General features: G+C 39.5%; 1 protein-coding gene across 1 annotated transcript in view; it reads left to right on the top strand.

Annotated features, from left to right (window-relative positions):
* ATL3 (atlastin GTPase 3) overlaps positions 1–25345 on the top strand; it is a 42900-nt gene extending 17555 nt beyond the window's left edge. Inside the window, exons 4-13 of the mRNA XM_057726474.1 lie at positions 676–780; positions 1277–1327; positions 6535–6591; positions 7859–7951; positions 8578–8716; positions 17419–17546; positions 18163–18219; positions 19087–19158; positions 19548–19979; positions 20909–25345. Of these exons, the coding sequence (XP_057582457.1) occupies positions 676–780; positions 1277–1327; positions 6535–6591; positions 7859–7951; positions 8578–8716; positions 17419–17546; positions 18163–18219; positions 19087–19158; positions 19548–19979; positions 20909–20995 (1221 nt within the window). The 3' untranslated portion in view covers positions 20996–25345. The remainder of the gene's footprint in view (positions 1–675; positions 781–1276; positions 1328–6534; positions 6592–7858; positions 7952–8577; positions 8717–17418; positions 17547–18162; positions 18220–19086; positions 19159–19547; positions 19980–20908) is intronic.
* Positions 25346–26805: the final 1460 nt, after the last annotated feature.

The raw sequence follows: 26805 nt of genomic DNA, 5'->3' as shown, positions 1-26805 counted from the left end.
TTTAAGGTGGAAACGTTCATTAAGGCTTCATGAAACCTAATTACATAAAGCTCAGTGATGACCTAAGTTTCTTCTGCTTTCGTTTGGCATCTGTGGTGTGGTCTCTCTTTCATTAAGATTGAAGTAAATGTTCATTTCCTTTTATCAAACAACCAAAAAACTCTAGAAATTTGAGAGAAGAACACAGCCTTGCAGGTAAATGCCAAAAATATACCAGGCCTTGTGTTTTATTTATTTTTTTGACTATGCCTAAGTTTAAACTAAATCAATTAGTATTTTAGATCTCTTTCAACAACAAAAAACATCCAGATGACTGGCTTTGAAAGTGAGCTAATTGGCTTCAGCATTTGGCTGTTTCGATTATCAGGGCGATCTTCCCCTCTTTTCATATTGCTCTGTACACCTCTGTTCTGTATCATATCACCAGGTCAGAGCAGGTAATCCTCTCCAGCAAAGTGCTCTGGTCAAACATACAAGGCACCTGAATAGTTACATTTATGGGGAAAAATTCGTGTGTAAGTTGTTCAAGGGTCAGCTGTAATTATACTTTTCTGATAGAACCTATGAGCAGTTGCTTAAGCCTCATTTAAATATTACCTGTACTTTTCAATTTCTCCTTGCATTTCTCCCCTTCTCACTTTTGCATATTTTGTTTGTGTTTTCTCTTTTTTACAGGTTGCAGTTGTTCTGATGGATACCCAGGGGGCATTTGACAGCCAGTCCACTGTGAAAGATTGTGCTACCATCTTTGCTCTAAGTACCATGACTAGTTCTGTTCAGGTAAAACCATTTGACTAGGAAAAGAGTTTGTAGAAGAAATAAGATAAAGAGAATACATCTAGTTTCAGTTATTATTGTGTTATCAGAATTCCTATGGTAACATGTAAATATTCTTTTTAGACAACAGATAGGAGTTAAGCTCTTAGAAGCTCAGGAAGGAGCCTAAACTATTTTTCCATCTTGGTTGTAAATATATATAGTATATTCCAAGGAAAGTCTGAAAAGTGGAAATCGGAACTACATCAGTTATATCATATAGGAAATGTAGATTTGGTAAAAATTTAAGAAAACTGTATTTTAAACTGTAAAGGAAGGATTATATGATTTCAACCTTATATGCATAGTTTTGCAGAAAACAGGTATTATTACTGTTGAAACAGGCCTCATATTCTTACATGCACACCTTTAATTGTGCAAAGCTTTTCAGTGCTTTAGGCTTATTCAGGGTTCATTTGAAGTAAGCTAGAGTAATATCAATCTGAATTTTTGTTTCTAGATTTATAATTTGTCCCAGAACATTCAGGAAGATGATCTTCAACAGCTACAGGTATATATTCCTCATAAAAATGTTAAGATATCATTTAAAAGTTTTAAGACTAAGATAAGTTTTACAACTGAGTAGTTTCAGCAAAAGATTGAAATATGGAGGAAGTTCATGGTAATCGTACACTCTGTGTATCTGTGGCTGGAGTGGTCAGGGAAGGCCTTACTCAGGTGAGCTGGGAACCAGAAGAAAGTGGGCGGGTAAGTCCTGCAGATATGTGGGGGGTGGGGAAGTGGTGCAGGGGAGGGAAGAGCAGGAAGAAGGACCCTGAGGTGGAGTGTGCTTGGTGGGATCCAGGAACAGCAAGGAGGCCAGTGGGTGGGCTTGGAGGGTGAGACAGGAGAGGCCAAGTGATGAAGTCAGAGCGGCATTCAGCTTCCAGTTACGCCCTGCTTTTGTAAGGACTTGAGCTTTTCCTCTCGGTGAGACGGGAGCCATGTTTTGATCAGAGGAGTGATATTATTTGACATGTTATGAAAGGATCACCCTGGCTGTTGTGTTTAGAATAGGTTTTTAGAGGCACAAGGGTGTATTCAGTGAGACTGGTTATGAAGCTATTGCAGTAATTCAGGATGAGGTTAAATAAATTCATATTTATAAAATGCATAGGATCATGTGCCTGGAAAACAGTATGTGCTTAATGTGTGCTAGCCATCGCTTATTGTACCTGTCACTGCTACTGTTATTAGTCATTGTCTCCTCTTCTCCGGAGTAGCAGTTCTTATATGTTTTTCCTGTAAAATCCTCTTTATTGGGTATTCCAGAGTTGGATGCAGTCTGGCATGCTTCTCTATTTCTACTCCTCCCGCTGACTTTCAAGAAACATATCAGAATATGAGAGAGTGGGGGTGTCATTTATTATAGAGATTACCTTGTATTCGTCCTAATTTATATTCCTTTAAAAAAACAAAGGAAATAATTCCTAAATTTTGGCTCTTAATGTTACTATTTGCAGTTCCCTGTACTCCATAATTGGTGGTTCTGCACGTGTGCCATTGTCTAGTGCTCTGTGATGCACACCCTTCAGAACTTGTATTTGACACCTTTTCACCTGAAACTCATTCCTCCCTAAGCTCCTCTCTTTCATGCTTTTTTTTGGAGTGCCTGATTTGTGTGAGGCAGTGAACCAAGTGCTGTAGATACCATAGTGTGTGAGGTAGACGTGATTCTTTATGGATTTTGTCATCCAGTCAGTGAGAGGGTCCATAAATGACGAGGCATGGTGATGTGTTAGACTGCTGTCACTGAGCACCACAACCTGGAGTGGCTTCAAGCAGTAGAAATGTATCATCTCATAGCTGTGGAAGCTGGGATCGGAAACCAAGTGGTTGACAGGACCACTGTCTCTCCAAAGCCTGTGGGGGAGAATCCTTTCTTGCCTCTTCCTGGCTTCTAGTGGTTTGCTGGCAGTCCTTGGCATCCCTTGGCTCTCAGCTGTAACACTGTGGTCTCTGCTTCTGTCTTCATGTGGCTGTCTTTCCTCTGTGTCTTTGTCTTCCCATTTCATTCTCTTCCCTGTGTCTCTTATTTCTTCTGATGAGGACCCCAGTCATATTGGATTAGGGCTTACCCTAATGACCTCATCTTAACTTGAATAATCTGAGAAGACCCTACATCCAAAAAGGTCACATTTAAGAGGTACCAGGGATTAGGACTTCAACCTGTTTTATGGGGGGGTGGAGTGGGGGGGGGAGCTATAGTTCCATAACAGGTGGTAAGGATTATGAGGCAATTACCTAATTCTCCTTTGATACTATTCTCAAGAGCTCCACCATCCTGTGGTTCCTCAAACCCATGATATGTTTAAACATGTCTTTCCTAGAATCATTTCAAACCAAAGCATTCCTGATTCTGTTAATTATGTCCTACTATATGGGAGGAAAAAATCTTTACTCATCGTAGGTTCTTGGCTGAGGCAGGGATTGAGTGGAAGTGCCTGCTTTGATGAAGAGGACTGGGACAGGTGTCAAAGTGCTCAATGAACGATAGGGAATGACCACATGGTTAGTAGGTGGACGGCAATAAAAAACGGGGGAATGGGTTATCCTGTAGAATGGCACAAATCCTAGAGGAGTAGGGCTTTTTACAAGAAGATGGAAGATGATGGCTGAGAAGGGGAGCAGGGAAGTCACCAACCCCACCTTTTGATCCAGGGACACATGGGATGTGAGAGAATAGCAGCCACCACTTGAGATATTTATGGGAAGAATTGTGCCCTCAGGTTTTATTAAAGCAGGGAGGTAGAAGAAATGCTGGGAGAGGGAGCTAGAAATTTAGGAGAGTGTTCATTGTGGCTCTGAAGTTGCAGGAGAAACAGTGGATGTGTCTGAGGGTGGGGTAGGGGGGAGTTGGAGAATTAAGAGGCTGATAGTGTCAGTGCCTTTGACTGTGAGGCTGGTGGGGAGCATGTGACTAGGTTTAGGGCCCTGGTCAGTGAGAATAGGGATGATAGGTCAGGTGGATTTATCCCTACAGAGGATGACCACTGGAGCTAATGGCCAAAGGAATTGTCTCATATGACAAGGGTGATTGATGGTAGATCTAGAAATTCAATAAATATGTGTGAAGGAGACAATAATGTTCTTGTATGCCTGGAAATCCACAAGAATCAACTGGTAAACTAGAACTAAAAAAAAAAATTAGGTACCAGTCACAAAGTACAAATACAAAAATCTGTAGGCTTTCCTATCTACCAGCATTACCCAGTTTAAAAATGTAATGGAAAACATTTGCTATAGCAACAGAATATTAAAAACTTGGAATAAACTTAAGGAGACCTATATAAAGCATTTCAGTGTTATATGAGGCATATAAAAGGTTTAACCACATGCAGGAAAACACTATGTTTCTTCTGTAAATATCTATATTCTACATCTTCTTTATGTGTGGCTAACACATGTTCATTGCTTACTCTGTAGTAGACACTGTGCTGTGTATTATTTAAATGTTACTTCATATGAGACTGAGTATTATAAAGTTGTCACATCTTTCCCATTAAACAGAATCATAAAGGTGTTCTTTTGGGAACTTGACAGAATTGTTCTGAGATTCATTTGGAAAGTTAAATTGTAAAACACCAAAAATATTACAAGGGGTGAGGAAAATAAGAGAAATTTGACTTAGTACATCTTATAAAGCTGTAATTACAAGAACAGGGCACTGGTTCAGGGAAAAATAGATTAATGTGCTATATACTTATGATATAGTACATTTTCATATATTTCATTCTATTTAAGAATATATAATACTATACCATGGAGGATGGATCAATCAATAAATGATGTTAGGATAGATGCCTATGTATTTAGACACAATAGAAATTAGATCCCTACCTTGTAGTATATGTGAAAATAAATTCCAGATGATTAAATATTTTGATGTAAAAAAAAAAAAACACCCCATAAATGACTGGAAAAAAATAGGCCGATATACAATAGTGAGGGCGAATTTTTAAAAAAATATTTATTTATTTATTTGGTTATGTCAGGTCTTAGTTGCGACACGTGGGACCTTCCTTGCAGCATGCGGGCTCTCTAGTTGTTAGGTGCGGGCTCCAGAGTGTGTGGGCTTTAATTTGCGGCACGTGGGGTCTCTAGTTGAGGTACATGGGCTTAGTTGCCCTGCGGCATGTGGGGTCTTAGTTTCCTGACCAGGGATCAAACCTGCGTTCCCTGCATTGGAAGGCAGATTCTTAACCACTGGACCACCAGGGAAATCCTGAGGTAGAATTTTTTAAGCAAGACATCAAAGGTAGAGACAAAAGAAAAAAAGTGGCTAGATTTGATTCCATGTCAATTACAAAAACAGACTTCTGAGCAGGAGTTCAGTACCTATTAAGTGCTGAGGGAGAAAGATGCCCAGGTATCAGAGGGCCTGGCCTGGAGGCTTGGGAAAGATTTCCTGATGGAGGTACTCCTTTCACTCTGTGGCTTCTTCTTAGAGCCTAGAATTAAGCTCTCTAAGTAGGTAAGATGATATCTATCATTGTAATACTTTTTCTCTCTTTAAAAGTTAATGATGTTTAATATTACTTAAGAAATTACAAATGGTATTATTGTTTAAAAAAACTGGGCACTTTGGATAAAGCTGAAGCCCCCCTCCCCCTCCCCAGTGTGCCTATCAGTTTTGAATATATCATTTCTATTCTTTTTCTGTGTATTTGTAAACAGGTATATAGCCCTATAGAAGATATATGACATGTGAAAACAAGCCCTTATCCAAATGCTTTGAGGCTACATGTGTTTCAGAGTTCACATTTTTTTGGACTTAAAATTAAAAAAAAAAATTATTTAGCCGCTCTGGGTCTTTGATGTGGCTTGCGGGATCTTTAGTTGCGGTATGTGGGATCTTTAGTTGTGGCGTGCTGGATCTTTTTTAGTTGCAGCATGTGGGATCTAGTTCCCTGACCAGGGGTCGAACCCAGGTCCCCTGCATTGGGAGCGTGGAGTCTTAACTACTGGACCACCAAGGAAGTCCCCCTCATGGAGTTTAAATGCTAATAGTGAAGACAGACACTAATCAAGATGAGTAAAGGTACAGTATGTTAAGTAGTGAGACAGGTGAAGGAGAAAAATTTAAAAAGGACATGGGTAGGAAATATTATGTGGAGAAGTGTCATCTTTTTAGGTAGATGGCCATGGGAGGCTGCATGGAGAAGGAGTCATTGGAGTGAAGACCTGAGGAAGTGAGGGAGCTGATTGTGCAGGTGTTGGGGGAAGAACATTGCAGGCAGAAAGAGCACTGAGAACAGAGGTCCTAAGGCAGCCGTGCGCCCAGCAGGTGTGACACACGTCAGGGAGGGCCAGTGTGGCTGGATCACACTGTGCCTTTTATCCCGAATGGGGTTGGAGGGTTTTGAGGTGAGGCGTGACGTGGTCTGAGTAACCTTGTATATGACAGAGCCGCTGTGGCTGCTGTATTGAGAAGAGTCTGTGGGGGGCAAGGGCAGACGCAGGGAGAAACCTTTGCAATGTTCTAAGCAATAGAATGGTTGGATTTGGGGTTTGCTGATGAATTGGGATGAGAAATGTGAGAGAGAGGAATAGTAAGATTATTTTAAGGTTCCTGACTGGTGTGGGCTTTTGAAACTGTAGTCCTTTGGTCTCATATAAGTAGTATTCAGTCTGTTAAATGAATTATTTGCTATAGGATAGCTATAGAGATACTTTATGTGATATTGCCTTATAAACCATAACTCTTCTTTCTTAAAGCTCTTCACAGAATATGGTCGTCTGGCGATGGATGAAATTTTCCAAAAACCCTTCCAGGTAGAACGTTAACCATAAATTTAAGTCATATCTTTGTTGTAGTTCAGAGATGAGCAGACTAGGGTGCACAGGCCAGATATGCCCGCTGCCTGTTTTCATGTGACTTGAGTGTCAGGGATGGGTTTTTGTTCCATTTTTAAATGGTTGAAAAAAATCGAAAGAGGAATAATATTTAACGACATGTGTAAATTATCTGAAATTTAAATGTCAGTGTGTACAGTGAGAGTTTTATTGGAACACAGCCACATTCACTTGTTTTGTCCATGGCTGCTTCTTGCTACAACAACCTGACCCCTGCTTTAGCTAGTTGTTTTATGAGGATGAGAATGCATAGTGACCTCAGTAAAATTAGAGGATCTCTAAGCATCATTTCTTTTCTTTTTTTTTAAGCTCTTTATTGGAATATAATTGCTTTACACTCTTGTACCAGTTTTTGAGGTACACCAAAGTGAATCAACTGTATTTATACATATATCCCCATATCCCCTCCCTCCCGCGGCTCTCTTCCACTCTCCCTGTCCTGGCCCTCTAAGGCATCACCCATCATCGAGTTGATCTCCCTTTGTTATACAGCAGCTTCCCACTAGCTTTCTGTTTTACAGTTGGTAGTGTATGTATGTCCATGCTACTTCTCACTTCGTCCCTGCTTCCTCTTCACTGTCCCCACCTCCAGCCCTGTGTCCTCCAGTCCATTCTCTACATCTGCATCTTTATTCTTGCCCTGTCACTGCGTTCATCACTACCATTTTTTCAGATTCCATATGTATGAGTTAGCATACGGTATTTGTTTTTCTCTTTCTGGCTTACTTCACTCTGTATGACAGTCTCTAGGTCTATCCACCTCATTACATATAGCTCAATTTCATTCCGTTTTATGGCTGAGTAATATTCCATTGTGTATATGTGCCACATCTTCTTTATCCACTCATCTGTTGATGGGCATTTAGGTTGCTTCCATGTCCTGGCTGTCGTAAATAGTGCAGAGCCCCAAATTTAACATTTTCTCGTCAGTCTCTTCTCAGCAATCTCTTCCTGGTAATCCAGGAGAACAAAAATACCTGATGGGATATATTGACCTCACATATGGCTTATACATGTCCTTCTAGTATTTGTAAGGTTTCTAGGACATTTCAGAGTGGGTAAATCCTTTAGCACATTTTCTTGCCCCCTTTGAAGAAGCTGACACCATGCAATGAAGTATTTCAATGGTTATTTTGAAAATACATTTATGCAGGTTTATAATATGTTCTGCTCTTTTTCTAAATAGACACTGATGTTTCTGGTTCGAGACTGGAGTTTCCCTTACGAATACAACTATGGACTACAGGGAGGAATGTCGTTTTTGGAAAAGCGTCTGCAGGTAAACAGAAATATAATCTTCTGAGGAGTTAGCTAAAAGTAGTGATAACTTTCTCATTTACCTTTAGCTATTGTATTTAAAGCAGATCATGGAAAATTACATTAAACACTTAGGAATATTAGCACACTAATATTATTCATGGTAAGTTTAGAAAACCCATGTATATAACTCAGAGGGGTTGGAGAGAAGAACCCTGGGCAAAAGCCCAAGCTTTGATTACAATTTCCATTTCCCATTTTACACATGGGTCCATATGTACCTTTTGTTTCTGGTGTGGATACAAACAGGCTTAACCTGTTCTCCAAAATCAAAGCACAGGAGTGTTTACTGGTTAGACCCCCCTTCATGCCCACAAACCTTCCCTTGTTCTTCCTGAGTCTTGTGCAATACTCTTTTTTAAATAAATTTTTTTAGTACTTGTTCTTTGATAGCTCTAGGAGCCAAGCCATGGTTAATCAAATTTATGCATTTATTGCTTCTTAGGGTTCTGAGTGTTCTCATTGGACAACACCTAGGCCACTATGATCCATTAGAGTTGGGAAGTCTTCTTTACTTTATCCTATACTAGTGGTTGCTGGTGAGGAGAAACAAATGGTCATTTGTAAATTGTTGGCCTTTATTGGCAGGTGAAAGAGCATCAACATGAAGAAATTCAGAATGTCCGAAATCACATTCACTCATGTTTCTCCAGCGTCACCTGTTTTCTGCTACCACATCCAGGACTCCAGGTGGCCACAAGCCCTGAATTTGATGGCAAATTGAAAGGTATGTTACAAATGATGTTATTTTTTGCATGTGATTTTATCTCTGGAATTAAATAGTGACCAGAAAAATATCAATTGTGAGTAGTACTTGCTTAAGAGAAATAGTATGTTCTCTTAAGAAAGAATAGTATTTAGAATCTAGTTCAGTTTTTGCCTTTCTATGACCACCAGAATTAGTTTACCTTAGTTTCTCCATCTGAAATGGCTGTAGTAATATCCATTAATGATCTTTCTAAGAGGGATGTTATGATTACTGGTTTACAAGAGATAAAAGTGCTCAACAAAGGAAAACTTAACATGAGCCAGCTCATTGTTATGAAGTAAAATTGAATTTCCAAACAAAGGTAGCATGATGCATGGGATGGCTACTGTTTTCATCCTGTTTGTGATTATAGCAAAACTTGATGCTGGGTCATGAGTCAATATCGGGAAGTGCTGACCAAATGGCAGCTTAGAGAAATCGGGCTGGGACGTTGGGGTTCCATTATCTTATTTTGGTTCTTTATTCATGAGACCTTGAGTCATTTAGTGGCTGGTCCTCAGTTTACACATGCGTTAAACTAAGTGCTTTTGTTTGTAAACTTATCTGAGCTTCTTAGGTTCCTTTGAGTAAAGTACAAATAATAATAGCTCCCATTTTTAGAGGCCAGCTGTGTTCCTAACTGTCAGTCTCTTTTGGCTCCTATGACAGAATACCATAGACTGGGAAGTTTGTAAACAACAGAAATTCATTTCTCATAGTTCTGGAGGCTGGAAATCCAAGATCTGAGTGCCAGCATGGTTGGGTGAGGGTTCTCTTTCTGGTTTCAAGAGATCTGATTGTATCCTCATGTGGTGCAAGGGGCTGGGGAGCTCTGTAGGGTCTCTTTCATAGGAGCACTAATCCCATTCTTGAGGGTTTTACCCTCATGACCTGATCACCTCCCAAAGGCCCCACCTACCAATACCATCACCTTTAGGGGTTAGGATTTCAACATACGAGTTTTGGGGGAGACACAGACATTCAGACCATGGCATCAGCACTGTGCTAGTTACTTTGCTGCTGGTAATTCCATGGAGTTGATACTTACCTTCAAAATGAAGACGCTGGCTTAGGAAAGTTAAGTAACTTGCTCAAAGTACTCAGCTAGTAAATAGTGGGGCAGAGGTTCACATCCAACTCCTTCTTTCTTCAAAGCCATACTGTGCTAAACTAGAAGTTCTGTTATATTGGGGAAATCATTTAGAGGATATATATCCTGTTTAGTTGCTGGGAGAACTTGCCTTTTGAAGTGGAAATTTTTTATAGCCTCATATTTAACATAAAATGCCCCTTTTTCAATTTATTTGGCTCAGTTGATTCAAGAAAGTTAATATGCTTGTTCAACCTAAGATTTACATTCCAGCTGGTCTTAATATTGCAAAAGAAACTGAGAGCCTTACCTTTACCTTCTATTTGTCACCTGTGTGATATTTTTATGTGGTTGGCAGCTTTCCTGAGCAGGGAACTTCCACAGCCTGTTGGTTGGCAACTGAGAAATCCAAGATTGGGGCCTGGATTTGGAGAGAAGTCTACTTAGGCAACACTGGAGCTAAAATAAAAGCAGTTGCAAGTGACTTGTGAGTTAGGTAGGAGAGAAAGTTGAGTGTGTAAGTGGTGTGTTTTTTTAGGGTTATAACACTCCATTATTTTACCAAACCTAAGCTCTGGTTTGTTCATCACTGGTTGGGAAGATGTCCAGTGGAATTCTTTTTTTTAAGTACTTGGTTTTCATTTGAATTTTTTATTTTTTAATTTAATTTAATTTTTAAAAAATGTATGTATTTTTTACTTATTAGCTGCATTGGGTCTTCGTTGCTGTGCGTGGGCTTTCTGTAGTTGCAGAGAGCTGGGGCTACTCTTGTCGAGGAGCATGGGCTCTAGGTACATGGGCTTCAGTAGTTGCAGGGCGTGGGCTCAATAGTTGTGGCACGCAGGCTCTAGAGCACAGGCTCAAATAGTCATGGCGCACGGGCTTAGTTGCTCCATGGCATGTGTGATCTTCCTGGACCAGGGCTCGAACCTGTGTCTCCTGCATTGGCAGGCGGATTCTTACCCACTGCGCCTTAACCACTGCGCCACCAGGGAAGCCCCATGTTTATTTATTTATTTAGGCTGCATGGGGTCTTAGTTGCAGCACGCAGAATCTTTGTTGTGGTATGCGAACTCTTAGTTTATGCATGTATTTGGGATCTAGTTCCCTGACCAGGGACTGAATCCGGGTCCCTTGCATTGGGAATGCAGAGTCTTAACCACTGGGCCACCAGGGAAGTCCCCCAGTGGAATTCTTAACTGACGATGTTTAGGAGAGGGTGGGTTAAAATGACTCTTCATGCTTTTCCTCTCGCCTTAGGGTGGTCTCGGGTTATCGGGCGTAAACATACACAATGACATTCCTCCATATTATCAAACATTTAAATATTTCAGAACATTCTGTTTTAAAATTCATTTTTATCATGTTATTCCAGGAAATAGGAAGAGCTTTTTAAAGCTCTGTAACCCTGACTTTTGAAATTTTGTACTGCTTTTGGGTATGCATATTGTATTAGTTTCTTAGGACTGCTGTAACAAAGTGCCACCAACTGGGTGGCTTAGGAAAAGAAATTCAATCCCTAACGGTTCAGGAGACCAGAATTCCGAAATCAAGGTGTTGACACGGTAGGTTCCTTCTGGAGGCCCTGAGGGGGAATCTGTCCTGTGCTTCTCTTGGTGGTTGCTGGCAACCTTTGGCTTTCCTTGGCATTTAGTTTCAGCATTCTGATTTCTGTCTCTGCGATCACATGGCTACCTTCTCTATGTGTTCTCTCTTCTTACAAGGACACTGCTCTTTGAATTTAGGTCCCACCCATCTCCAGTATGATCTCAACTAATTACATCTGTAAAGACTATTTTTAACTAAAGTGACATTTTGAGATTCCAGGTGGACATGCATTTTAGGGGGGAATACTGCACAACCCAGTATACATATTTACAGATATGAAGGGTTTATCACTAAATAGTAAGTGTGCTGTTTCATATTATATTTATAAAATTGGGAATAAATTCTGTATCAGCAAACTTTAGTCTCATAATTATGCACTATTTGCTTCCCTCATGCATGATTAAATTATAAATCACATTTATAGGACTTCCCTGGTGGCACAGTGGTTAAGAATCCACCTGCCAGTGCAGGGAACACAGGTTTGATCCCTGGTCTGGGAAGATTCCACATGCCTTGGAGCAACTAAGCCCGTGGGCCACAACTAGTGAGCCTGCACTCTGGAACCCACAAGCCACAACTACTGAAGCCCGCACGCCTAGAGTCCGTGCTTCGTAACCAGAAAAGCCATCGCAATGAGAAGCCCTCGCTCACCGCAACTGGAGAAAGCAACGAAGACACAACACAGCCAAAAATAAAACAAACAAAAAACCAAAAAAACACATTTATAAGGTTAAAAGTTTTCCTTTGCTACATGAAAAGGAAAGTCCCAAAGGAAGAAATACAAATGGTTGGGACATATTCATGAAAATATGTGTTGCATAACAGTAATGAAGAAAGTACAAACATGTTGGTACAAATTCATGCAGTCTTTATGTGACAGTATCAACATAATTTAAATGTTCACATCTTTTGATCCAGTATTTCTCTTTTAGGAAATTACCCTAAGGGACTATCCACATATAAGTGGACAAGAGTAGGTGGGCAAGAATAATACTAGTGTGACATTATTATAATAGCGGATAATTGGAAACATTCCAAATATGTGTTTTTGAAGAACTGGGTAAATTATGTTACATCTCAAAGGAATGAAGTCATTTAAAAGCATAAGATAGATACATGGATCTGTCTGTATTTACATAGAAGGATGTTCATGATATGTTATTAAATGTAAAAAGATTGCAGAGTAGCATGTATTGTATGATCCTAATTATTGAAAAATGTGTATTTATAAGGATGTTTTTAGAAGGAAAGATTTGAAAAATAAAAATTCCCTTTTTTATTTCACTTTAAAAATATGTTAATATTAGTTGGCTCTGGGACTTCCCTAGTGGTCCAGTGGTTGAGAATCTGCCTTCCAATGCAGGGGATGTGGGTTTGATCCCTGGTTGGGGAACTAAGATCCCGCATGCCTCAGGGCAACTAAGCCTGTGCGAGCTGCAGCTACTGAGCCCACGTGCCACAACTAGAGAGCCCTTGCTCTGCAATGGAAGATCCCACATGCCGCAATGAAGATCCCGTGTGTTGCAACTAAGATGCAGCCAAAAAGAAAGAAAGAAAAATTAGAAGAAAAGTATTAGTTTGCCCTTGTGTGCCTATTTAGGGAACTATAGTCATTAGCAGGGTTGTTCATGAAGAATTCTTGGAGCTGGGTAGTTTGTAATTTTAGGGAAGCCTTTACAGGATATTGAAGGGTTTTGAGTGAAGAGTAAATTTAGGATGCTACATTGCAAATAGTAGGTGACTTGTGAATATTTGGCAGGTGCTTGATTGAGAAGCACAGAAACTTTATTGCGGGGGACCTTTAGAGCCGATAACGTTTCTCGGAGTTAGAAAAATTCCTAGGCGTTGTATTTTCTCAAGTACATTCTCGTACAGTGACTTGGTTGAGGTTCTGCAGCCCCGCCCCATGTAACCTGGACAAGACACCATTAGCCTGAGAGCGTTTAGGGGTTAATCCAGAAAAGGACCTTCATGTAGTTTCTGTAGAACACTTACATTTATTAAGAACTACATTCTGAAGCTATTTCTTCAAGTGTTCCTCTAAGTACTTCAGGGATTGTCTTAGTGGTTTTGTTTTATTTTTTTTTTAAAGAATAACCATTTATTTATTCAGAGGTGAACACCTGCCAAACACAATCTTAGTTTTGGTATAATTAGTGCTAAGCTGCTGCCTCCTACAACAGTTAGCTAGGAGATGAGCTCATTTTTGAGACTCCTTTTCAACAGACACAGGATGACTGTTATCACCATAAAGAAAACCGTCTTCCTTTCTACTAGAGCAGAGGGACCTAATAAGTAACTACTGAGTTGTTTAGCTAGAAATTAAACAGAAGAGATTGTAGGGAGCAGTCTTCCTGGACATCATGAGATATTGAGATTGTCTCAGTCGTGAGACAGTTCTTATCTATTCTGAGTCTAAAACTCATGTTTTGGTACAGCCTTCATAGAAGCATTAATAGCTGAGGGTCTATTAAGTCTGGGTAAAGCCGTGGATAATACAATCCATGGTGTCTAGATCCTGGCGCTTCTTGTGTGAAATACTGCTGAAGCTCTCAGTCTTTCAGTGTGACGAACGTTGAAACCATAAAAGGAGTTTTTTTTTCCGGATAGGTAATGCACTCACTTATTTAAAATCCCAGAAAGGATTAAGAAGTAATCTCTTCCGTTTTTGTAGGCTTCCAGAGTTTCTTTTAGTATATGCAAAGCAAAGATAAATATACACAGGATAGCATATTACGTACACTGTGTTTTTCACTCCAAGGTTATAAAGAAATTGTCCCACTTTTTTTTCTTGAAATTTTATGGTTCCATTTTTCACATTATAATTTACGATCCAGTTTGGATCCAGCTTATTTTCTGAATGGGTACCTGTTTGTCTCAATACTATTTGTTGAACAGTCCAGTTTTCCCCCACTGGTTGAAATGTCACCTTTATCAAATGTTAAGCCACTAATCAATGTGTAATATAGGGATCCATCCCTTTTTAAAATTGCTATAGGCCATATTTTGACACCATCCTGAGAAGACTATAGAATTAAGGTATTTAGGTGGAGATTGGTACCGATTTACTTAGGACATTAAAAAACTTTAAAAACTTTTTTGATGTGAAGAGATTTTATGATTGATTAGTTATTTAAGTTGGGATGGAAATCAGTGATGAGACGTATATGTTACTATTTAGAGAAAAATCTCATGTAATAACTTAATCTCCCTGAACAGTACAGAGCTTCAGAACAGTTTACCTCTGATTACCTTCCTCCCAACTAGTGTTTCAGTTCTGTCTTCTTTTTAAGCTCATCAGTTAACTGTCATTATTATTACGTAAGATAATGTTTGTTTAGCTTTTCTTACCTTTTTTTAATAATTTCATTGTTCACCTTCTTGTCCTGCAGACCTTCCTTCTGGAAACATTTTTCTTCTTTCAGAAGGTCTTTGCCTTGTGATAGCTTTACTGTTACGTGTGTATTTCTTTCTTTTTAACCTGCTTGTTACATACTGTGGTTTTTGAAGCTGTGGATTCATGTATTTCATCAGATCTAGAGAGTTCTCAGCCATCATCCCTTCTCTTATTGCCTCTAATTAACTCCCCTTCATTTCCCAGGACTCCACTTAGACGTATTTAAATAATCTTATTCTGTCTTCCACATCTTAGTTTTCTTCCTTATTTCCCATCATCAGATCTCTCTGTGCTGCTCTTTGGTATGTTATTCAGGTCTCTTTCTTCCTCCAGAGATCTGTGTTTGCTCCTTTGGGGAGCTAGGAGCTTACCCACCTGGGACCATTCCAGCCCCATTTCAGGATCCAGCTTAATTTTTTTTTAATAAATTTATTTATTTATTGGCTGTGTTGGGTCTTTGTTGCTGCTTGCAGGCTTTCACTAATTGTGGCAAGCAGGGGCTACTCATTGCAGTGGCTTCTCTTGTTGCAGAGCACGGGCTCTAGATGTGTGGGCTTCAGTAGTTGCAGCACATAGGTTCAGTAGTTGTGGCTCATGGGCTCTAGAGTGCAGGCTCAGTGATTGTGGCACAGAGGCTTAGTTGCTCTACGGCATGTGGGATCTTCCCGGGCCAGGGCTCAAACCCATGTCCCCTATATTGGCAGGTGGATTCTTAACCACTGCACAACTAGGGAAGTCCCTGTTTTTTGAAAAATAGTTTTGAATGTTTTCCAGGAGTCTACGTTGTTGTCACATACCTGGTGATTTCTCTTAGAAGACCTTATATAAGACAAGGAAAGAAAAGCAACCTGAAGTTTTTTCTATGGGATTTTTATGGTGATATTTGTATTTGGAAAACTTTAGAAACCACTTTTGTTTTATTCACTGTGCTATCCCCAACTCTTACAACAATGCCTGCCACAAACAGGTGCCCAAAAGTGTTGAATGAATAAATAAGAATGTCTCAAGTTTGTAAATTTGGGTTATGGAGTATAAAAGAGTTCCTACCTTGATGTGGGTTCCCATCTACTTTCTTTTCAGTGGATAGTTGGAATTAGTTGGAAAGCTAGGAAGATGTTAGATCATGTAAATCAGATTCCTTGCATTTTCATAGTTGGGCCAGCGAGGTCTCACTTTGAGGAAAGAACTCCATTTAATGGTTTTCGTGAACCCTCTATGGGCTCTTTGTAGAAACTGGAAAAAAGCTGTCACCTTTCCTGAGACAGTAGTCATTTCTCTTTGGGGTAGCCAGAGGACCTCTCTGAGAAGATAATAGAAAATAAATATGAAGAAGTTCAGATGCTTTTACTTCCTTTAACATTAAAAAATGAACAAAAATAAATCAAATGGATGAATAGTGAAATCTAATGAATTTAAGTGGAGGAGTGAGGGAGCAGGAAAGGCCTGTCCTGGGAGAAACTGAGGGATTGATAATTGATTTTCTTGAAGGCTTGTTAGTGAAATTCTTTTTTTTTCTTTCTTTTAAAGATTTATTTTTTATTATTTACTTATTTATTTTTGGGTCTTTGTTGCTGCGCACGGGCTGTCTCTAGTTGTGTTGAGTGGGGGCTACTCTTCGTTGTGGTGTGAGGGTTTCTCATTGCTGTGGCTTCTCTGGTTGTGGAGCATGGGCTCTAGGCACGCAGGCTTCAGTAGTTGTGGCACATAGGCTCAGTAGTTCAGGCTTATGGGGTCTAGAGCACAGGCTCAGTAGTTGTGGTGCACAGGCATAGTTGCTCTGAGGCATATGGGATCTTCCTGGACCAGGGATCAAACCCATGTGCCCTGCATTGGCAGGCGGATTCTTAACCACTGCCACCAGTGAAGCCCTGAAATTCTTTAAAAAGTAAAATTTGTTGAATGTAGACTGAATCTCCCAGAATGGGGTATTTTGCATGTTCTATTCTGAATTAGAGAGGATGTAGTACTGCAGAAGGAAAGGAGACAGTACAGGTACATGAGAACAGAGACCAGTCAGCAACCTGGTCATTGTCAGAAAGTGTCAGACTCGCAGCCTGGGACCCCTGCCCCTCTCTTTCAGCTAGCAAATGTTAGAACAACTGGGACTTCCTGGTGCTCAGTGGTTAAGAATCCGCCTGCCAATGCAGGGGACATGGATTCTATCCCTGATCCAGGAAGATGTCACGGAGCAGCTAAGCCTATGAGCTGCAACTACTGAACCTGCACGCCGCAACTACTGAACCTGCACGCCGCAACTACTGAAGCCTGTGTCCTCTAGGGCCCACGTTTCGCAACAAGAGAAGCCAGCACACTGAGAAGACTGCACACTACCACGAAGAGTAGCCCCCACTTGCCACAACTAGAGAAAAGCACACGTGCACCAAAAAGACCCAAACGCAGCGAAAAATAAATAAATAAATAAAACCCATAAATCAACTCCAAAAGATAAATAAATTTTAAAAAGATATAATGTTGAAAAAAAATGTTAGAACAACTACATAGACTGTGAAGGTTGTGTTTCTTGCTCCCCTTGGTTGAATAAATCTCTTTGGCTTATTGTTGCCTTTTTCTTGGTTCTGTGAACAGATATTGCCAGTGAATTCAAAGAGCAGTTACAGACACTGATTCCATATGTACTAAACCCAGCTAACTTAATGGAAAAGGAGATCAATGGCTCAAAAGTCACCTGTCGGGGGCTATTGGAGTATTTTAAGGTAAATGTGGGCTTTAATTATTAAAATGTTTGACTGTTGGTAAAACTGCTCTAGGTTATGAACTAACGTGGTTTCAATATCTTAAAGCTTGGGGAGGTTTCACAGGGGAGATGGTGAGAGGCCTTTTCAGAGACTCCAGTGTCCTTCCAGGAGTGGGCCACTGGGTGGCAGCCTCGGTCCAAGAACCAAATGGATGTTGTTTGCCCTCTCTTAGAGGAGTAATTACTGTGGCTAAAGGAAGATTGTTCCTCAAGGAAGATGGTGTGGACAGGAGGTGGTTAGGAAGTTGCTGTGAGTAGGAGGAGACGGCACCTAGCTGTGACACGACTGCCTCAAGGCGGATGGTCACTCTGCCCACAGGTAGTGGTGAGGCCGGTGTGCATGGGGCGTCTGGTGGGAGTCCTAGCCTTGGTAGGCTCGTGCTGCTTTGAGAACATTTTTAGTTAACTAAAAAATGCTAACATGCACTCAGAGGTGTGCTGTGTTTTTGCTAATTCTTGGGTGTTGATCTAGGTCTTTAGGAAAATGTGTATGGTCACTGTTTCTAAAAATTAAAGCCCAGTTCAATATGACAGAATGGCATTTTTCATAATTGTTTTAATGTTTATTTTCTAAGGCATATATTAAAATTTACCAAGGAGAAGATCTGCCTCACCCCAAATCCATGCTTCAGGTAAGCAGTTCTTTGGCGTCCTAAACGATACCCTTCGATTACTTGAGTTGACCCGTATACATTAAGCAGAATCCTTTAGGAAGAGGATGCTGTTGGTCTCCCTTTTCATTATGCCAAGGTCTGTGAACGTTTAGCACTTTTTCCAGCAGTGGGACTGCCTTCCGTTTTTCTTGTCTGTATTCATGGTGATGAAGTTAGAATGGCTTCTCGCTGGGCCTGGTCTTCCTCCAAACATACAGTGGAAAACAGTGTTTTATTACTCCCAGGTTAAACATACCCAGTTCTGTTAGACAAATCATTGTCCTGTTACCTGTTGTCTATTTTCATAGAACATGTCCTACTATGTCAAAATATTTACTGTTTACTAAATAGGTTTTTAATTTTCAACTAGTTTTATTTTCAACATTTTGATGTTTTGAAGATGTCATTTTGTTGAAGCATATAATTTCTGACTTTCATGTGCTGAAGATAAGGCCATTTATTGCCAAATCTTTATTTCTTTAGTAGCAAAACATTTACACAAAGGGAGCTAGAGCGTGGGATTGATATTGTAAAGATAAATTTTTTCTCTTCTTTTCTGATTACATGTATTTCTTAACATGTAAAATTGAAGCAAAGGAAATATTTTCAGAGATTTAATTTTATGATAAAGATTCTTATGTATGAGAACATTTTTGGGCCGAAAATTTGGCAGAAAAGGTGTATTTTATTTCATAAATTGGGCTATATGGAAATCTGAAAAAATAGCAGAAGAATAATAAAGAAGGAGGGATGGGGAATAGGATGAGAGAAAATTTCTACTTGGTTACTTGTGGAAGAATATTAAAAGAGAAAGGATTCATAGTCTCTGCTTTTCTTTCTTAAAAGGCCACCGCTGAAGCCAACAATTTAGCAGCTGCAGCCTCTGCCAAGGACGTTTATTATAACAACATGGAAGAGGTATGTTCGGCAGATGTCTTATTCTGCAGTATCTGTGACCAGGGCACTGTTGCTGACTTCAGAAGTCCAAACCTGATCCTGTTTAGTGTATCTTATGGTGATGAGGCAACATTGAGGTCATCCTGGTTATTAGGGTCTTTTAATTATGACCCTTTCTGAGCAAAGCTTTCTTACAGGGCCACTGCTCTCCCTGATCAGTATTGCCCTGGTTACTAAGTGCGCTTTTCAGAGGAATTGAACCTACACCTTTATTGGCCTTAGTCATCATTTTAAAGTTAATTTCTAACATCTTCAAATATTCTAAGCTTTTCTGTGTTTTCACTTGTTTTATTTGGCACTTGGTTTTGAAGTGTTCTTTACCCTTCACGTTATGTCTTTATCCTTTTTAGGTTTGTGGAGGAGACAAACCTTATTTGTCTCCAGACATTCTAGAGGAGAAGCACTGTGAGTTCAAACAACTTGCTCTGGACCATTTTAAGAAGATAAAAAAGATGGGTGGGAAGGATTTTAGCCTTCGTTACCAGCAGGAGCTGGAGGAGGAGATCCAGGAGCTCTATGAGAACTTCTGCAAGCACAATGGTAGCAAGAACGTCTTCGGCACCTTCCGAACCCCCGCAGTGCTCTTCACAGGCATTGTGGCTTTGTACATAGCCTCAGGCCTCACTGGCTTTATTGGTCTTGAGGTGGTGGCCCAGCTGTTCAACTGTATGGTTGGACTGCTGTTAATAGCACTTCTCACCTGGGGCTACATCAGGTACTCTGGTCAGTATCGCGAGCTGGGCAGCGCTATCGATTCCGGGGCAGCGTATGTATTAGAGCAGGTAAGTGGTGCCAGCTGAGGAGGCTGATGGTTGATAATGGACTGATATTTGTGCTTTTATTATAAAATAGCTCCGTTTGGAAGAGTTCAGTCGTGAAAGAAGGTATGAGAAACTTCCCCTGGCCATTTTTTTTTTCCCCGATAGGCCTTATGTTTTATTATCCTTCTTTAGGATATTAATGTTTATTTGTAATATTTTGTTTCCCTGCCTAAAAACTGCTCTTTAATGCAAAAAAATTTCCAACTTACATATTTTGTGTTCTTCACGGGAAACTTAACTATGTGTTCATCAGACATAATTGCTGTGTGATTCTCTCCTCCATCTAAGGTTAGTTTGCCTTGCTGAAAGTCACAAGCATTGAAAAATACGAACTTAACAAAATGTTCTGTTTTGAGAGCTACAAATGGGTGGCATCTCTTTCACTTAAATCATCCAAAAAGCCAGTGGCTTTGACATTGACATGATCTCCAGGTTTTTAGATCCTTGAGACTCGGCTTTCTTTTTCTGAGTAGCAGGAGCAGATCAGTGAAGTTAGAAGCTTGTGGTAAAGCCCGGAGAGCTGCCCACCCCACTCTAGTAACATAGCAGAGGCTCAGCTGACGGACTCTGTGGGGAGTTAGCTAGCTGTCACAGGTTCCCTGACCCCTGCCCTGCATTTTCATTCCCTTATTTTTCTTTTTTCTTTTTTTTTTTAAATCATAAGCTAAACCTTAACAATTTTATTTTTTTTAAGAAATTTTATTGCGATACAATTGACATACAATAAACTGCATATACTTAAAGTGTACAGTTTGATATTTTCATTCCCTTATTTTCTATAACATACTGACAACGTAGACAGATTTTTGAAAGTTTGTCTCATAGGCTTACACTTTTGATGCTGTGCTGTATTTTATTAACTGACATGTTGAATAAATGGACTTTTGCAGGCCACTTCTCACATTGGTAATTCCACTCATGCTGCTGTGAAGGATGCAGTTGTTGGGAGACCACCTGAGAATAAAAAAGCTCAGTAGCATCTTAACAAAAGGATCCAACAAGAACCTGGCCAGCCCCTTCTGATTTCTGGGCTTCTGCCGTGGCCACAGGTCCAGCTCCCGAGGAACGCAGACCTGGGACCATCTGGGAAGAGCTGAAATGAAACACGGCACTAATAAATGAACAGACCTTTCCTGTGGTTTCCCATTGTTAAACACACTTCCATTTCTCTTGGAAGCATTTCTTTTTCTTGCTGGTGTAGATCCAAGCCTGTGTCTGTTCTCTTATTACTCTCTGCTTTGTGCACTTTATGGGGGAAAAAGCTAAAAGAAAAAATGCAAATGCAGTTTTAAGTCCTTTATGTGCCACTTAGTGCCTTTTAAGATTGAATCCATGCTTTTGAGGACATAATAGGGAGGGAATTGAGAATAACCGCATGAAAGGTGCTGTTTTGGTGAATTGTCAGTTCTTTTGTACTTTACTCTTTTGAGTTTTTTAAAGTTTACAAAACTTGCAAAAGCTTCAAAACTAAAGACTGACTAAAAATGATGCCATTACACTTTTAAAGTCTATAATATTTGAGAATTATGTTTGCCACACAGTATGGAAAAATTATATCATATTTAAATCTACCATACACTGAAATTTAAGGTCTGTTTCCTGATAGGCTGGCAGTTTTGTTAGAACATATTCTGGGGTCTTTTTTTTTTTTGCTTTCTTTCATTCCTATAGCTTCTTGCCAGAAAAGAGGCAAACATGCCTTGAAAAGCCAGAGCAGCTCATAATAAATGGAATGAGCTTAATACTTTAAGGAAAAAACTTGAGTTTAAATGAACCATGTGACCTCTGATAAGTCATTTGAACTTGTGCCTTGGTCAGATTCACTGATTGTAGGTTTATATACATATGTATATTATATATAACTCACACACAGTTGTCATTTGAGAGTTTTTGTTTTTTAGAGTTATGCATGAGAACAGAACTTTATCAAGGATTAGAGGAAAGACATTTACCAAACATACTGCCTTTAATTGATGTCCTGTTTCATGTGGCTTAGCAGTAAATCAGGTCTTTATCTACAATGTTTATTTGCATTATCCTATTCACTAATATTTTTAATAATGGAGCTAAAACCAGTTTTATTTAGTGAGTCATGCTTTATGTAACTTTATACATGACTAGTCTGGTAGCTTTAAAATAGCTTTGGCTTAGTAAGGACCAAAGTCCCACACAAATATGGACATATAATATCCAGAAGTATCTAAGAATTCTTCTTTATTTACCTTGGTCATGTGATAAATTTATCAGTTGCCTTTTCCTTTGATTTATAACGATGAATTGTAGATTGTAAAACTTCATAAAACTTGCCTGCAAGTATTTATATAAACATTCAAGTATGTGAGCCTTAATTCTTAAGATAATTTAATTTTTGTTGTGGGAGGGAGGGTGGGAGGTTTAGGCAAATTCTGAGAGTAAATTCTATATAGGTGAAGTATGAATGAAAGGTGGAAAAAGTCTCTTTTAGCCTGTAATCTGTCAAAGAATATTTTTCTTGACTATTTTAATACTTTACCACTTAAGTATTTTTTAAGTTTTGAATTAATTCCAAGTGTTTTATATATTTTTTCATATTTACATATCATCTTGCCCTGAAGCCCTTGCTGTTTCATTCAGTAGCGGTTAAAATTTAGAAAAATTCCAGCTTGTTCTAAAAACTGTTTACTTGCATATCAGAGACACTTAGCTTTATTATTAATAAATTAAAAGCTTAGTTTTGAAATTTTGGTGCATCTTCAGGTGGCCTCTCATCTCCCTGAAGGTTCATACTTATTTGCTAAAGGCCTTACAGATATTGAGATACTTAGCATTTAATGCATTTGTATAATAAGCACATTTATAGATTTCAGAAAAATTGTCTAGAATTACCCTACTTTTAATGGTTGAGAAAAGGCTGCTGTGTTTAAAATTTATTTTAATACTAAAATATCAGATTTTTTAAAATAAAAAATATGTGATAATGTATGATTTAATGAAATCTCAGAATTTAGTTACTGTTTAAATTCACCATTTCTGTTTTGATCTTAAAGGAATAACTGTTTAATTCCCCTGGGGAAGCCTTATTTTTTTTGTCTTTATTAGTTAACTTATTCTGCCTCTGGAAATTGTTTATAAAGTTTTCTCAGTGAGGATTTTTATGAGTTTTCTTGGCTTTTTTTTTTTTAAACAGAAAATGATGATTTTATGTCAGTTTTTCCAATAAAAGGCACATTCTCATTGCTGGTTATAAATAGGTCTTTTACCCCTTACTTTCTCTCAGCCATCAGTTTGTGGGTCAGGACGTTACTTAGGACTGTAAGTTTTTGCCTGGTGTTTGTTGCTCTGCCTCTCCTGCCTTTCCAGGCAAGCATGTTTAATTTGCACATTCCTAACAGTCTATGGGGCACATTCCTATTAATATATAAAAGGTTTTCAGAATTTTCTATGAAAAATTCATTTTAGGAGAGGTTAAATGTTAAGTTTTTCAGTTTTTTTTTTTTAATACTTCCAGTTAGCTTCTAAGTAAAAGTAGTAGAATCAAAATTTCGATTTTTTTTCACTGAGAAATCTTTCTAGATTGGTGTGTAGACAAGATGAGGGAAAACTATCATATATGATGATAGGATATTCTCAGAGTCATACCTTATTTTATCAGTACATCAAGAAAGCTGCTTGTCCTGTGGAAGTTTATGTAGTAACAGCTGTTTCATACTTGGTAGAGTTGCCTGCGTGTATTGTATTGTTTTTGTTTTACCTGGTCTTTCTTTTCTTCTCTTTCATGAAGCAAAATGCTTTAGGTGAGCAAACAGACAAACTGCCTTGTACTGGCAGCGCGTTTCTTTTAACAGATCATACCCAGCGTTACACCTGGCTTATGAAAACGGTGTCTTGGATAGAGTGAGTTTGGATGAGTATGTATGTATGTGTGTATAAGTAGTTGATTTAGGTCCAGTTAAAAGTGATTAAAAAACAGTTTTATTTTTCCCTAGAGTATTTTTTTTAAAGTAATGTAACTTACATGGACATCTTCATGAAACTATTTTGTCCCCTTAGAACTATTGAAATGTAATTTAGGATTATTTAGGATGGCTGCCATCTAAGGTTGCCAACTTGGGCTGCATCATTGCGGCTTACCTTTCGATCCAACAAAATTGTAGTCAGGTGTAACGAAGACAAACTTCAGTTACTAAAATACAAACTGTTTGTGTAGGTGGTGTTTTAAAATGACATTCAGAAGCCCATTTGTAAGAGACCATTTGCAGTTGAATAGTTTTCCTTCAGTAAAGCCATGTTGTAGCTGTGTTTTGGATAGTGGTTCTCATCTGTCCTGAAGTGCATAAAACTTACCCCTGGGAGGCATGTTTAAACAAATTCAACTTCCTAGGTTTATACCCAGGGATTGCCTCAGTGGGTCTGAGTCTGGGTCTGGAATAACCACTTTTAAAAACAGCATCGCAAAACAAACAAACAAAACAGCATTGCAGGTGGTTCAGAGACCACAGCGAGAGAGACTGCTTGGAGGGGTGGGAAAGTGCAATTCAGTAATGTCTGCGGCAAGCGGACGGCTTTTGCCTGAGGTTCAGCATAGGTGGTCTATTGCCAGATACAATTGCTGAGAGCGTATGGTGTTCAGAATAATAAGGATGCCTTTAGAGGATTATCTAAGCTCCGTGAAAATGTTTTGCAAAATTAGGAAGTCCTAGTGCCTTCTCTGAAAAATGGATGTACAAAATATCCTATTTACTAATAGGTGTAATTAGGATTAAAACAAAAACAACTATTTTGAAAGTTTTTCTTTTAAAAAGCAAAATTCAGCACTGACTTGAACCTCTAAATCTTTCATGCACAGAAAACCTTAAACCATAAATAAAAATGAACAAAAAGGAAGGAGAGGATCTTAACTTTGAAAATGAGTGACAAAATATCCCTTGCCAGGGACTTTCAAGACAGATCTAAGGGCAGAAAGATTTTAGAAGAAATTGTTCTTCCTGGGAAAGGAATTTCACGTGCCAGAACTAAAATTTAAATGTAGTGTTCTTATGACCAAGGGAAGGTTGCATTTGATTCCCAAAGTTTTCCAACTTCGATGAATAAATGCTGTCATGGACCTAAGCCTTAAAGGAGTTCATATTAATTTTGAGCATATACACATTTTCCTGTCAGATTCTTCTTAAAAAAAAGATTTGTTCAAAGCACTTTCTTTCCCCTAGACCCTTGTTGAATGGCTTTAAAATTTACTATACTTTTTTAAAAAAGTGCAATGGGTTAGATTATGCTATTAGTATATTGAAAGCATGTTTCTGTTTCTTAGTTTTAAGGTCATTTAATGAAATAAAGATCACAGCACCATGTTACTTGTGTTTTTTCTTTCTTTGTTCTTCACTGTGGGAAGATCTGTGAAGTACATTTGGGCTTGGCAAAGCAAATAGGATCTCTAAGGGGATGAAAACTTGTGTCAAAGGCAGCAGTGTTAATGTGGTAGGGGTGAGTCAGCTTTCTCTGTCCTGCAGAACGATACTGAGCTAGTATCTGATGAACATAATGCTGGAGAATGCTGTGCTGTTGGAGCTATTGTGTAAAATTGAACACACGAACACACAAACTCACAAGTTGATGTGATACGAAGAGCAAAAGCTGGGGGGAAGGAAGGACCAGCGTGGGAAAAGTGGTTATGTGTGGGTGGGGAGACGTTGAGCAAACTGGCATGTCTCTGGTGCATTGACATTCTTGCCTTTGATGACCGTGAACAGTTTGCCAAAGAAAAGTCCAACTCTAATTAGCTTAATAATTAATAAAAAAAAACTAACTAGGAAGAAGTTTCTTGTAATTGGCTGTCTAAAAGTTAAACTGTAATGAGGCCCTGGAAAAACTCAAATGTCTACAGGACTATTATCTCCTGTATGCAGTTGGCTGCATCATTTGCTCTTGCGGATAGATTTCCTCCATGCTGCCAGGGAGGTCAGGAACACATGGCTCCAGGCTTACATCATCTCACTTTAAAGACCCAGAGTAAAGAGGATTTTTGACCCAATGCGTATTCAAAAATGTGTGTATTTTATATATATACACACCTCCATGCTGGAGAAAGATTCTGACTGGTCTGGCTTGGGTCATGTGCTCCTTCCAGGGTCACTGACTAACCTGAGGCCTGGGGCATGATAACCAGCCAGATGTAGGTCACATGTGTCCCTACTCAGGGCAATGGGGGTACCGTGATTGGCGGTTCCCCCAGAAGCACATGGAGTCACCAGATGAGAGACTGGTGGACTAAAACCGAGGTCCACTTCGGTAATCAGTTCCCCAGGCTGGGCATTGAATAAGCATAGTGGAATGAGAGCCTGGAGCATCTCAGGAATGTGCTTTAAGGGGGGATAGAGGTGGCGATGCTGCAGGTTTCCCCAGTGGAAGCTCTTCAGGGCCTCTCAATAGGGGTTTATTCTCACCTCTTCAGTAGGACTTGAGGGGTTGCAGAAACAGGCAATTCACAGGGAAGGGATACGTGACCTTCCTTTCATAAAAGCCTGGTTCTTCTGGTTAGGAGAAACTGTCAGAGTTGGCGTATTCACAGAGCCTGCCCAGAGGGGCCTGGATCCATGTGAAAAGCCTGCATTCCCTTGGCTGATGGAGCACCTTTCCCCCAGGAGTTCTCCGGGTCTGAGCTGCCGTTGAGCATCAGGGCCCTCATGTCATCATGAGATGCTCCTACCGTGGATTCTGCTCCCTTAGATGCGGTTTGCTGCGCACGCTTCCTCCCCCCTCCTTTCCTCTTGCCCTGGCCTTGGTTCTCATACCCTCCCCACCTGCTCAGGAT

Source organism: Hippopotamus amphibius, chromosome 3, assembly GCF_030028045.1.
Source record: "Hippopotamus amphibius kiboko isolate mHipAmp2 chromosome 3, mHipAmp2.hap2, whole genome shotgun sequence".
NCBI classification, from domain to species: domain Eukaryota; kingdom Metazoa; phylum Chordata; class Mammalia; order Artiodactyla; family Hippopotamidae; genus Hippopotamus; species Hippopotamus amphibius.
Note: the sequence above shows the minus strand (reverse complement) of the source record. Positions and strands in the feature narration are given on the sequence as shown.